Consider the following 14314-nt stretch of genomic DNA (forward strand, 5'->3'; position numbering starts at 1 on the left):
TTCCAAAGCTGAGGTCATGTCAAAGGGATACAAAGACATGACTTACTGTTTGAAATAGGGGACTGAAACTCCTTATTTCTACATCCCTTTCTAAGGCTGGCCTTTTCTGGTCAGAGTAAAAGGTGACATATTGGTGATACATCAATTTAAACGTGTTAGGTAAATTCTGGGAAGCAATTTCCTATCCTGGTGCTCTTTCACTGTCGAGTGAAGCAGAGAGGCTTCCCTTTTAAATTCCTTTAGCTTTTTATTGTATGAATTTGTAAATTATTTATTGCAAAATGAGACTCAGTGGTATCTTGAAAGAAAAATCTGTTAGTTATGCATGTTGGCAGCTCTCAGGAGAAGGCATTACTCCACTTTCCAGGCAGTCAACAGAGTAGATGGGAGAAGGAAAAGGTTATCAAAATGAGTGGAATGTGAAATAATATTACTGAACAGAGAGAACAGTGTTTTCCAAGTGCATGTGTTAAACTGGGTTCATCCATGTCAGGCTGTGAATAATGCCCTTTCTTTGCTCCACTCTGCCCGTGTGACTGGGAGGCTCTTGCATAACTCCCAGTGCAGAATGGGATATTGTTTCACCAGCACTGCTGCTCTCCCTGACTCGCTCCAGGGGGATGCAGGAGCTGCTCAGCTCCAAATGAAGCAGTAGGATGACTTTACCCTCCTCTTTCTACTGCAGCACTTCTGATTTCTCTTGCCCCTTATGGCTTGGCTGCTGCACTCCTACTCCCAAAAGCTCCCAGAAATCCACCTGGCCAGGAGAACAGGCAGTTTGGCTGTGTCAGAGCTCTTCCCTTTGGCAGGACAAGGTGCTCCTCAAGCAGTGGGGCTGGTTGCCCTCGTTTCTTTGGCTTGAGATTGACACCTTAGCTGCTTCAGCTTGTACCTGCCAATATGAGCAGACACAGGAGCTATTTTTTGCATCACACATGATAGAGTGGATGGCATTAATGGAATTAAAATTCTGCAGTGATCACAATGACACATGCAGTCAGAAGAGAATACAGTGCAGTTCCCTAATGCTAAACTGTGAGGCTCTGAAATGTTCACATCTCTTCATCCTTTCAAGTCATTGTAGCCTTTGACAACTGCAGCAGGAAAATCTGTGCCAGAGTTGCCATCTACCAGCACTTATCCCCTGCCCAAGGTATTACAGTGTGGGAGCATTAAGTAACCAGAATAGTGGCAGAGAAGCAGAATAAGGGTCACTTTCCTCCTTATTTCTCCAGGACTGCTTGGCAAAGGGCCTCAGGTGTGTGCTTAAAGGCAGGGCTGGATGTGGAGTCAGGCATCATGTACCAAGGTCCACATTCGTTCTGTAGGACTGGGTACATGAAGGGCACGTCCCTTCTCTGCCTCTTCTGTGACCAGGATGGGCTCCATCACCTTGCCAACCAGAAGCCTGGTAGCTGATCTTGGAGAGAGGAGTGTTTGGCTTCGTTTCCTCTCAGCTCCTTTTTTGGTAGTAGGAACATGGAGCAGAAGCTGTGTTCAGTCTCTGCAATGATCACAGTCTGCAGGAATAGAGGGAGAGTGGAGCAGGGCACCTGAACTCCCTTCCCTGTTTGCACTGAGCCTCTAAACCACCAGCAGCCAAAGTTTGCAGAGATGTTTGTGTCGCCACAAAATGCAGTGTAGCAAAGCCAGGGCAGGAAGCTCACTGTCTGTGAAAATATCCTTATAAACTAAATACACGTTGCAACATGCTGATGCTGCTTCCAGAAAGCCTTGTAGGTATCACTGAAAGCTTTATTTCATTTGGATCTCAGTGGGTTGTGTGCTTTAAAGCTCTTCTCTTTCAAAAACCACAGAGGAGCTGCTTCAATTTTTTGACCATTTGGGGAAATGGTCTCTGTCGCCAGCACGGAGCCACTGTACATATAAGGCAGAGCTCTATTGTTTCTGCCTTCTCTTCAGAGCTGCAATCACCAAAAAGCTGACATCTTTATGGGATAATGTGGTACCCAGTGGTGCCTTTGCAGACTTCTTGTATTAAAATTAAAAAATCAACTGGCTTTTCTAAGGGTTTCTTTTCAAGGTCGGCTTTTCAGAATCTGATTTTAAAGAGGAAGTGGCTGAGGCCAACCATGGGAAGGGTTTGCCTCTTGATCTGCTCAGCAGTTGTGGGGAGGAGAGTGATTTGAAGTACTTGGTGTCAGGCAGGATCTGTCCCTTGGCTGAAGAGGAACACAGTCATATGTTGACTTTAGGCAATAAGCTGAGATACTTAGGAACTTTAGATGTATTTGCCTTCGGTTTTGAAGTGGAAAAACTGAGGGAAATGGGAGTGATCTCAAGTTTACTGAAATCTCTAGGAGCTTTCCCCAGTGCTCAGCAACCTTCATGTTATGTCTGCAATATCCAGGATGTTTTGGAGACCCAGAATAGCTTCAGATTTGCATAAAGCCTTAACATACAATATCACTGTGATATTAGTTTTCGAGTCTCTAAATATAACTGTGGAGAGATACTGAGGTTTTGTATTTGAGGTTTCATTTTCTCTTTTCTTGTGCCACGTTACCTGGGTGCTGAATTTCTGCACAAAGTACAGAGTCTGTCGCCTTCCTTATCCACAGAAGACACACTTAGCATGGCTTGGGGTAGCCATGAGCTGAATCATGGGCAAAGTCTGACAGAACGTAGGTGTAAAAATCCTGCTAACTGGAAACTGGGTTTAGCTGAGCTTCCTGTGTGCTCAGTGGTGCTGTCAGGTGGTAACTGCTTTTCCAGCCTCTGGTCTGCTGTGCTGTGGAACACAAATCCCTTCATTGGGAGCTTACACATCCTTACAGTGAGGGGTGTAATAGCTATTTTTGGGCTCTGGAAACATCTTAGGTGGGTGTTTCAGCAGTCGAGTCACAGCAGAGCCAGATGCAATCACCAACACTCCCCAGACTAACCTGGAGGAACATCTCCAGCTCAGGGCTCTGCTGTTGCCACATCCCCCTGAGGTTTTGTCACCAAAGTGTGTCAGCAGTAAACTTCACTATAACCCCAGGTTGTGGGTATCTGCCTTCTGCAGACTGTAACTACTTAATAGGCCTAATTTTTCAGGAGATGCCAAGTCATCTGCTCTGTGATGGTGCAACTCGTATCTTTTCCTTCTCCTGTCCACATCAAAGCACACACTGGCACAATGAGTGTACCAGCATTTTAAAAAATCTAGTGCTATGCAAAGGTGGTGTTGGAAGATTTACAGTGCTTGTGTTATGAATACTGCAGTGAGTGGTTCCAGAGACTTTGCTTTTCCTCTTCTTTGCTGCGAATTTATAGAGATACAGCAGCAGCATCAAGGTGAAATATGCAGGTGAGGTGTGCAAGGCCCAGTCCTCAGCATGGTGCAGGAGGGCCTGGCCTGTGCATTTTTTATTGGAGAGTTTGATGCTGCAGAAGATTTTCCCTGTGTGGTGGTGAGTCTTTAGTATGTTGAGTAGGCAGCTGCTTCTCTTGCTCCACAGATGGAACAGGCTAAATTTCTGTCTCTTTGCTTGTGATGTGTGTCGGATTTCCCATCAATTCAAATGCTGGGTAATGTGATTTAATGTTATTTCTCTGGGTTATGAGACCCCAGTCTCCTTCCTGAACTGCTTCCTTCCTAAAGGATGATGCAGTGTGTGAACACAGGGAGTCCCTCAGGAGAGCAATTTGCATTTCTGGAAGAGTAAGCCTTGTTTACAACCTGCCATCCCTGATGCTCCATGCAGAGCAGCTGTTTCCCTTTTGGAATCATGACTAATTTAAGAGGGTCGATTTCTACTCAATAGAGAGTTAATGACTCCAGCAGGAGTGTCTGGGGAACTTAATAAATCTCCATATGTACCCTATACATACCCTGTGTTGGGTGAAAAGAGATCAAAGAGCAGATCATGAGCCAATTTTAGTGTAAGACAAGGAAATCCAAATGAACCTAAATTTCCTCTTAGCAGTGCTCCTCTGCAGCAGTGCTCTACGTGGCAATTTAACTGAGTTTTGTAACAATACAACTCTTTTGGGAGGTGATTGCTAAAGGGAAGGAAAGGGGGTATGAAGGGGAGGCTTAAGAATAACTTCTGAATTAAGAATCAAATGCAGTTTGAATCACCAGAGCAATAGAACTGGTGTTCTAAGCTAATGCAAAGCAATTAGTTCATGCTGTACAGTTGGAAAGCTTCTTTATAGTCATCCTTTTTCTGTCAAAACATTGGAACAGATCTTTTCACCTGTGTGAGAAGTAAGGCCTGAGAATTTAGATAATTTAGTTTGTAAGCTGTTCAGTTTCAGTGAATCGTAGAATATCAGGTTGGAAGGGAATTGAAGGATGGTCTGGCCCAGTGTTCCTTGGCAAAAGCATAGTCTAGACAAGATGGCCCAGAACCCTTTCAGCTGAACTGTGTCCCGTGTTGGGGATTCCACCATTTCCCCGGGGAAATAATTCCAATGGCTCATTGTTCTCACTGTGAAAAATTGTCCCCTGGTGTCCAGTTGGGATCTCCCCAGGGGTAACTTGTACCCAGTACCACTTGTCTTTTCCATGTGACTTCTTGTACAGTCTCCATCTTCTCTGTAGGCACCCTTTAAATACTGGAACACAGTGACAAGGTACCCTAAGCCTTCTTTTCTCAAGGCTGACCTAACCCAGGTGTCTCTCAGCCTTTCCTCACATGACAGCTTCCCTGTCTTGGATCATCTTTGTGGCCTTTCTGGACCTTTTCCAGTCTGTTCAGGTATTCTTTTTTGTTAACTGGGGACCACTGAACACAGTATTCCAGGCGTAGCCTGACAAATGCTGAGTAGAGTGGGACAATGACTTTATCTCTGCTGGGAAAGCCCTTGTTGCTGCAGCTCAGCATCAGCATCACCCTGGTCACTCAGACGAATTCAGCTCTCCAAGAGACAAAGTCGTGTATTTTACCCATAAAGTCAGTCTTCAAGGCTACAAAATTCATACTGGTAACTTTTTCAACCCTGACTGTCCCTTCTGTGTTGGCTGTGTTTGTAAATTCTTTCTTGGAGAGAGAGGACTAGAACTGTGCCCAGTATTCCAAGTATGAGCTAAGCAATCTATTACCCAGTCCTGAAATTTCCATTATTTATATTCAAGAAATAATTTCCATTATTTATATTCAATACCCAGATTTATACACAGCAGAGTTTAATTGCTTATGTAGTGCAACTAAACAGAAATCATTTAAACATTGTCGGCCAGTGCTCCAAATACATCTTTTCTTGTTACCCCCTTGAGAGGGACCAATATATATCCATCAACATATGTCACAAATCAGGTGAAGAAAGTTCTTATAAAAAAAACTGTGTTGCCCTGTGCCCAGAGAAGGCTCACCTGGCAGCCAGTCAGGGCAGAGATGAGACTGTGAGCACCCCCTCCACACACACACACACACTTGCTGGTGAAGACAAGTACCCGGATGCCCACAAAAAATGCCCACCTAAGACGGGCCCACGAAGCCAAATTGGGGGAAAATTTTGGGGGCACATAAAAGCAGCCAGCCACAACACCACGAGGTAGCCTTCTGTTTCTTTCCCCCTCTGTTTCTTCTCTCTCTCTCTCTCTCTCTCTGCTCCTTTTTCCTGTTCTTTCCCCCACCTTTTCTTTAATAGGAACACTTAGGTTTCTTTTTTGTTGTTTGGTTTTTTTATTTTATTTCAATAAACTGTTTTCAGATGTAATATTGCCATGTTAGTGCTTGATTTTTTCATCAGAAAAACCTATCAAAAGAATCCTTCCCGGCTTCCCCCTTTATAGTGGAATGGGACACTCCTCCATCAAATCCTCGTAACCTTCCATCCACAGAGATTATTCTTCTTTTATAATGAATTAGACTTGCCAGATATCCTTGTGGAACTGCGTCTCTCCGAGCCGTGTGGAAAACTGCTGCGTGTTTGCAGGGATTCATGGTTCAGTCATCCAGAGAGTTTGGTTATTTAGTGTTCATGACATGGCAATGGCAGTGCAAGGAGACAAACTTTTGGATCTGAGGCACAGTTATTCCCTAGGGCCTTGGAGCAGTGTGCTGAGAGGTGCTGCTGTGCTGATCTTCTTAATTAATTTAGTCCATCTCTGTTGTTAGAGCTTCAGCAGGACTGTGTTTTTGGGGGATATCTTTTATTAATGTGAGTTTCTGAATTCTGGCAGAATTGTGTGCAGTGAGACTGCACTAGATAACAATTCCTGAGATGTGGTGAGGAAGATTTTCCATCCTCTGTCAGTGGTTTGCTCATTTCTGTATTCTATTCAGCCAAAGGATTTCAAGGATCCACAGAGTCTCAGATTTTTCCTCTACCTCTTCAAGTGCTAAAAGAAAGGATTTTTCTTCTCGTTTCTTTCCCTGCTGTTGTTTTGCACCCACCATCCTACCCTTTTTTTTTTTTTTTGCTTTTGGGAAAGCAAATTTCAAATCCTTTCTCCGCTTGCCAGTTCAGAGAGACCCAAGTAGTTATTGTAAAACAGTAAACAGTGGAGCTTGATTTGGAGGCTGTATAAATCTGAGCCTGGAGCCCTGGCCGTGTTTTGAAGTCTGTGGCAGGATGCCCACTGTTATTAATGATCCTGCACACGCTGCCAGTGCTGCTGCTCCCGGGAGGCTCTGGGTGCCCTGGTGATGGTGCCCGGTGGTCGAAGAGCAGCCATGGAGGGAGGGCCAGAGCCTGGAGCTGAAAAATCTGAAAGCATTTCTGAAATTGGTGAAGTATTTCTAAGTCTGCCTTTATCATTAAGCTATTTTGAAGGGATTGGGTAGTTGAGTGGAGGGGGCAGGGGTGATTTTTTGGTGTTTGCATTTTAGTCTGATCTCAGATTTGCCAAAGACAGATCTGTTTTGGCAGGCAGTGGCCTGGCAGTGATGCATCTCACATGCTGTCTGAGTTTGAAAGAAAAGAGGGGGTGCAGAATGGGAGAAAAGAAAGAAGAAATAAAGTGACACCAAAGTTTTGACTGGAAACTCTGCCATTCTGGACAAGAGCAACTGCTGAGGAGTTGAACTGTTCCACTTAGTGTGGACCAGCTGAATAGCAGCCAAAGTTTTTTTCTGCCCTTTTCAGTTATTCGTATCACTCCCACCATAACAGCCCTGAGGAGCTGCATTTTTTGTCTGTGTAAACCCAGAAGACAGTGTGTCTATTGACCCTCTTGCTGTTTCTGGAATGTGTCTCAGAAAATTGTTCTCAGCAAAATATTCTCATTCTTTTCTGCATTGGAGACCAAAATGGCAGAAAGTGTACTTGGTTTTTAAAAATTTCTCCTATACTTCATCACAAGTTGCATTTCCTATCGAAGGAGGCTTGGGGGAGAAGGTGTATGTGACAATATAAATAAATGTATTCTCTAAGAGCCTGCATGTAAAGTGTAGCAGTTTGCTAAAGTTTTCTTACACTTTCAGGGTTGACAGTGCCCATCATAAAGATGTCCATATTCCCTTTCTCTGTTCAGTTATCCTGTTCAAAGGCATAATGTATTAGGACTGATTTAATTCAGATCAATATATAAAGCTTTACTAGTGTTGCATGTTTGCAAGGATTATGGATAAGTTCCCTTGTCTGTAATTTTTTGGTCTCATTCCACTCTGCACTGATTGCAGAAGTTGCATCATATTGATAAACTTCAGGTGGTTTCAAGCAGGTGATAAGAAGGCTCAGACTGAATATGTCTCTCTAACACGAGTTATTTCAAAGGTTTGCAGGGTTTCTTCTAATCTTTTGTTTTAAAGGGGAAAGAAATACCCCCATAAATATTTCAGTCAAGTTAGATTCAAGTGCATCAGTGTCCCACCCTGGCATCTCCTTTCTTGCATCTCTGAGCTCCTGGTAGAGTCATTTATCTGAACTAAGTCGTTGTTATTTGAGAGTCAGGTGTTTTGCAACTCAGTTGTTAAGAAGAAAATCTGCAGGAAATGTAGTTAAAATCATCTTGAGGGAACAATGTTAGTGCTCTTCCTGCTACCTTGAGAGAGATGCCACAGTGTGTGTTGCCAGCTCATATGGCCATTGAATACAGTTTGTTTTTCACCTAAGGTGGGTGTGCTGCTGAGGCCTGATTTTTAAAAAAATATTTAAAGTACTGAAAAAAGTCACAGAAATCAGCACTTTGCAAGTTAATACCGCTCTGCAGTTAGCTACTGTTCTGCATCCTTCCCCATGCACCAGCAAGGCTGGCTAAAGGAAGGGAAAAGGATTGGCTTTGATTGTATTTAATGGCACTTCTGTATAGATGCTGAGAGAGAAGGTCACATGTAATAAGCCTTACCTGCTGCCAGTGAGCTGTTACCTGGTTCAGTCTATCAGAGCTGCGCTCCTGTACCTCGAGTGTTCTCTCAGAGCTATAGAATCTCTCCCCTGGGCTCAGATCTGATTGCAGTGGCAGTGGGAACCCAAAGCTTAACCTCTATGCTCCCTACAAAGTTGGTGGTGCTGCCGGTCCTGGGCTGTCATTCATTTTTGGGAGCACTTTTCTGGATGAGATGAGCCTGGACAAATGTGACCTTTTGGTTGTGGTGCTACCACATGAGTTCAGACAAGAGCTGCCTTGACAAAGCCAGACTTTGTGTGGCACTGCACACATTTATTTTGGGGCAAAACACTGTTACAAAGGTATGTTTGGGGTGGGAGATGTGTGCAATCTGTCTCTTTTGCAGTGCCAGGCATTTTGGAAGCAAAATGCTGCTGTTCTCCCCACAAACCCTCTGGTGTACGTACCGTTCTTGCTTTTCTGTGGTGCTGAAAGGTGACCTCATCCTTTCTTCCTTTGAAGAGGGGATTTTTTGCTGCATTCAGAGTCCCTGGCCCTGACACCTCTTTACAACTGAGCAATCTGTCAGTCTGTAGAGGCGGATCATGTTTCACATATGGGCTGGAAACTGAGCCCCTGCTCGCTCATCCCTGCCCAATTAAAGGAGAGGATGTGTTGACTGAAAGCTGCATCCCAGTATTGTTCTCCTATGTCTGAAGTCATCATCTGGTTTTCCAGACCCTAATTATTCCAAAGCCTTTCCTCCTGGAAATACTGTTCAGAGCAAATCTTTTAACATTAACTCTAAGAAGCCCCCCAAAAACCTTCCCTGAAGCTGTTTGCATGCACAAGTGAGCAGTAAAGAAGGCAAAACTTGATTTTCTGTAAAGCCCAGCTATAAATTACTCCTGAAATAGCTTCTGTGACTCCCTGCAGTTCTGGGCTACTGCATCCATTACTCTGAATGTGAAACTTAACATCATTGACTGGTTTTTATCATTCTGTGCTTCAACAGAGCTCAGGAGTCTCACTATAAAGTACAATTTTGTTAGTACTAGAAGTGATGATGTTAGAGGAAGTGACATATGAAATGAAGTAATAAAAAAAAATCTAGATTTAAAAAAATATTTTATTTTAAGATCCAAATACCTCACTGGAAAGATATTTAAACAGTTTGAAGCTTGCCAAATGCATTAAATGGCCAAGAGAAACAAAGCATCACTGGGGCTCTCATGCAAAAATGTCTGGTTTTGGAATGCACCCAGTTTTATTTACTCATCTGCTGCCCCCTCTTATTTGGGACCAGTTAAGATCATTTTGGAAATTGAGTGTCTACTCTTGTATACATTTAGCTCAGAGTTACTTTTTCATATCCAGCCAATAAGTTTGCTCATGAAAATGAACTCTGATGGCTTTAATGCTTGCTGGGTCTGCCTGGAAATGTGTAATAATGGATTTCTTGTTTTTCTTCTTTAACAATAGAGTCAAGGGACAAATTCCTGAGTTGCATTATTTTAAATTGTTTTTAAAAAAAGAAAGAGAGAGGCAGCTGTATGAGTGGGAGTGGGGCTGGTGTAAAGTCAGCTCGGACAATGGGTTGCTCTTAGGTAGATGAGGAGAATGGGCTTCACAAATGGATATTGATCTGCAGCAGCTGGGATGTGAGGAAGGGCTTGGGAGACGAGTGTGAACCACTCTTACAGCTGCCTGCCTTTCCATGGCTGACTTTGTTTTCCTGGTAAATTTGTGTTTGTGGCACAAGGATATATTGTTTTCCACTCTTATTTAATGTAGCTGTATGTGAGTGTGTGGATGGTGAAGTTTAATAAGCTTTGTAGCACTTGGGCAGGGAAATGATTGATGTGGCTTCTTGGAATTCAATTGCAGGAGGTGAATTTTCTGGAGTTAGGCACTCATCCTTTGCAGGAGTTAGTGGACAGTTAAAACTCCTGGGAACAAGCAAAGCTGAAAGTCTTTTATTGGATTCACTTATTTGGTTATAGTCACATTCTTCTCCATTTGATGCTACTGTTTCATCTCCTGTGATGCACTTAGTGCCCAGAATCTCCTCATTCTGCTCGAATTATTTCTGTAGAAAGAATGTTAAGGGGATCTGTGAAATACCTACAGTCGACTGCAGAAGCAATATCTGAATTGAGGTGAAATAAATTATTAGGTGAGATGTGCAAACTTGACAAATGTGGGGGAAGGGTACTTCTTTACAAATTGAGATTTGAAACCTCCTGGCAGAATTCATTACCTTCCAGTTATGATTACAGAAATGTTCCATTATTTGGTATTCCATGGATTTATTGTCAGGAAACTATTGTCTGCTTGGAACAGTTCAAAGAATAACCCCCCCTGTTCTGAGCTGGTTTTAATGGAAGCCCACTTAAAATGTGCTGAAATTCTTTGCTGTGTTATGTCCCCTGAAACGTGGATTTAAAAGCAGCATTTCTCTGCCTCGTCTTACAGAATTATTCAGAAATTGAGCAGCAGAGCTCCAACCAGGGAGGGGGAGCTTCAATGAGGGGAGCAGGACAGGGAGGGAAGGCGTAGGGAATGTAGGAAGGAAAGAGAAGAAAGAGCTGCTCTGTGAAGGCCAACGGCAAGGAAGGAAAAGGGATCTAAACCAGCCAGATGGGAGAGGCAGTAAGGGAATCATATTGGGCAGTGAAACAGGTAACAGAAGGCCTTGGGAACAGAACTGTAAGGGGAGGAATCTGAAAACATGAAAGGGTCACTTGGGGACAGATTATTCTAGGGAAAGAAGTGAGATTAATTGCCCAGTGCTCTGCTAGGTTGGGTAGCAAAGCAAATCATCTGTGTGGGTAAAAATAGTAAGGGAGGCATCTCAGCTGCTGCTCAGGCTCCCCTTTCCTTGTGTGCTTCATGCCAGTGCTGTCTGAGGAGCGTGGAGAAAAGGGCTCTGCAGAGCACACAGAGTTAAGAGGTTTTGTCATTATTATGTTGCTAAAATGAGACAAAACTGTTGGGGTTTTTTCTCACTTCCCTTTCCCCAGAAAACCCTGCTTGCCAACAAGGAAGCAGCTCATTAGAGGAAAGCAGGTGGCATCTACCAGGGCATAAGGGGAGCAAGAAGTGTGTCCATGAATGTACTGGGAAGGTGCCTGTCCAGTGAGCAGGTGGAGGGGCAAACTTGTTTTGGTGTTTGATGTGCAGCTCAAACAGAGGTTGTGCATGGAATGCAAAATGGTTCATGGAAATAGCACATTGTAACCCCAGAAAGGATCAGCAGCACTGTCCACACAGCAGCTTGAATGTTTCACAAAATTAGGAGTAAACCAAAAGCTGGTGTTCAGAGTCTCATATCCCAATGCTCCTAGTAAGAGGAGTACCATAATGCAATTGTTTTCCATGTAGCCTAAATTATAAATTTCCTTTGGTATTTCCTCAGGCAAGACAGCAAGCCCAGCTGAGACATCAGATGGCAGAAGACAGCAAAGCTGAATATTCTTCCACCTTACAGAAGTTCAACAGTGAGCAGCATGAGCATTACTACACACACATACCAAACATCTTCCAGGTAAGGGTTGCTGGCAGGGCTCTAGAGTAACCCATAATCCTGTGACAAGAACAGATTGCACATCACGTCAATTCTATGACCCTGGCTTTTAATTTTTGGTGATTTTTTTTTTGGTCATTCTTAGAAAATTTTACGTGCAATCTGCCACTCTGAGAGGTGGTAGGATAAATTATCCCTTTTTCTTAAATTAGATAAAAAGGGATCAATAATACACAAGAAAGGTGACGTTGAACTGTCATGACAGATGAGGACAGTCTCTGGAGTCCTCACAATCTTTCTCTGTTCAGCTCCTGTGTCCGTGCAGCTGGGGATGAGGGAGAGCATCACTGGCATTGTCAGGGCAGGAGGCAGCTGGGCATTGTTGAATCTGTAAAGTCCCACAGCCCTTTATAACCTGTGTTCAAATCAGGCTGCACAGATGTTTAAATGCAAACCACAATGATTCTGCAGCAGTGAATCCAAAAGGTTTTAAGCAAGCTGCTAATTGTGTCTTAGGGTGCCTAAGGACAGACTGCAGAGGAAGAATAAAAAAGCCATCAGATTCATTCTGAGTGAAGATCTGAGTTTGTGCTTGAATGAATGAATTGAGGTTAATGTAGTAGAACTGAACTTCTAAATGACTGTTCCACTGCAGTGGGTCATAAGCATCAGAAGTGGAAAATACCACCTTTTCAAGGGAGGAAATGTCACATGCTTGTCATCAGATGAGAAGTAGCTGATATTTGCGTGGCAAACACGCACTTTGTGGCCCACTGCTGAAACTTTTGAGCTAAATGGACATCTCCTCTTTTGCCTCATGGTATTTCAAACCAATGCCTTGAGATAAACTGTTCCTGGAATCAAGTAAATACTGGAGCTGATGAGCACTCTGATCTGTAGGTGACCATGTTAAAGCCCTTTCCCCTATCAGTGCACCAGTGAGCTCCAGGGCTTTTTTTAGATGTTGAAATAAGCTGTTTTGTAAAGAATTGATGTTGCTTGTGGATCAGTCAAGGCAAAGGGGATTTTTGAGTTGACTGCTCCTGCAGTCCAGTGTGAATCAGGCTGCTCCTGTTCATGCCCATCTGTATCCTGCTTTAATTTGTCACAATAGAATTATGCCACGTTCAGTTTCCCTCCGTGGTAGAGGAGAGGCCCCTGAAAGACATGCTGGAGATGCTGGAACTGAAGCCACTGAGCAGTGAGGAGCATGTGTTGGGAAGCTGTGGTGTGAACAACACGGGATGTTTTTATTGTACATGAATACATCAATACACGATGCATTGTGAACAAGACATGATGTACAGGACTCCCTGAAAACCAAAAATCACCTTCTAGGAAAAAGAAGGGGACACATGAAGATCTTTGCTTGGATTCTACAGTGGAATGAAAACAAGATTGTTCAGGACATGTACAGAAAATGAAAGAATTTTTTTGCAGAAATTCTTTTAAAAGCCTTAGGAACAATCCTCAGAAAAGTCTAAAGCTGGGAGTTTGACAAATCAGCATTTTTTAACATAAAAAGTTAATTGAAAAATTTCCAGTAATAGTAAAAGAGATTACTTTTAGAATGACATTTTGATGTTTGAGGGAGCAGTATCACTTGGTGCCTTCCTGAGAACAACTGTCCTAGTTTGTTCTTAAAAATATATTTAATCCCTAAGTTTTAAAGTAGTTGATGTAAGCTGGAGAGGAAAATTGGGTGAAGCTGTGAAGTTAATCTTGATGTTTGACCTGAATGAAATGTAATATTTTAGAAAATACAAGAGATGGAGGAAAGAAGGATCGTGAGGATAGGTGAATCCATGAAAACATTTGCAGAAGTCGACCGCCAAGTGATCCCTATCATTGGGAAGTGTCTGGATGAGATAACAAAGGCTGCAGAAGCAGTGGATCACAAGAATGTAAGTGTTGCACTGTTGGTTGTCATATTTAGTATTGCTCTCAAATTTATGGAGACCCAAATCCTGGGTCCGGGCTGCAGCACAAGTGCTCTGCAGTCACAGAACGAAACCAAAGAACAGCTTCTTGCCCCAAGCTGCTTTGTCTGAGGCAGGATGTGCTCAGATTATTTCCCAAATCTACTTAACAACCAAAAATGCCTTTCCTGCCACACTTGAAAATTTTTGTTGTTTGTTTGTTTTTAAGGAATATTCTCTCATTTTATTAGGATAATTACTTTTTGAAATACTGCTATTTAAAAGCAGGCATCTGCATAGAGTAAGGTGATGTTGGACATAATTTCAGATACTTAATCACCAATTTTTATAGAAGTGGCTTCTATGTCTCATAGGCAGAAAACTGAACGTTTCAGAAATGTCTTCATTCCAGTTAACTTTATAATAATGGAAATATTTAAAGTATTGGCTACATGAACTGTTGCAAAATCTTTCTGTAAAATTTCTTTGCAGGTTTGAGGTTTGCTGGCAATCTGTAAATGAGGAAATCTTGATTTCTGAACATCATTTTCCTTCATAGGATGCAAAGAAGCCTCTCTGATAGAAAGGCTAAAGATTTCAGTTGAGCTTCCTGATGTACAGTGACCACAAGGGCAGAAGTGTTTT

General features: G+C 42.9%; 1 protein-coding gene across 14 annotated transcripts in view; it reads left to right on the top strand.

The window, feature by feature from the left end:
* Window positions 1-14314, top strand: part of FNBP1 (formin binding protein 1) — a gene marked incomplete at its 3' end in the record, with an annotated part of 94592 nt that overhangs the window by 51934 nt on the left and 28344 nt on the right. For 13 of the 14 annotated variants that reach the window (XM_082295287.1, XM_082295288.1, XM_082295285.1 and 10 more), the window contains exons 7-8: window positions 11643-11771; window positions 13508-13654. In XM_082295287.1, coding sequence (XP_082151413.1) covers window positions 11643-11771; window positions 13508-13654 — 276 coding nt within the window. The remainder of the gene's footprint in view (window positions 1-11642; window positions 11772-13507; window positions 13655-14314) is intronic. The other variant, XM_082295282.1, reaches the window with a different exon arrangement.

This window comes from Coloeus monedula (assembly GCF_965178545.1).
Source record: "Coloeus monedula genome assembly, chromosome: 21".
Classification (NCBI taxonomy): Eukaryota; Metazoa; Chordata; class Aves; order Passeriformes; family Corvidae; genus Coloeus; species Coloeus monedula.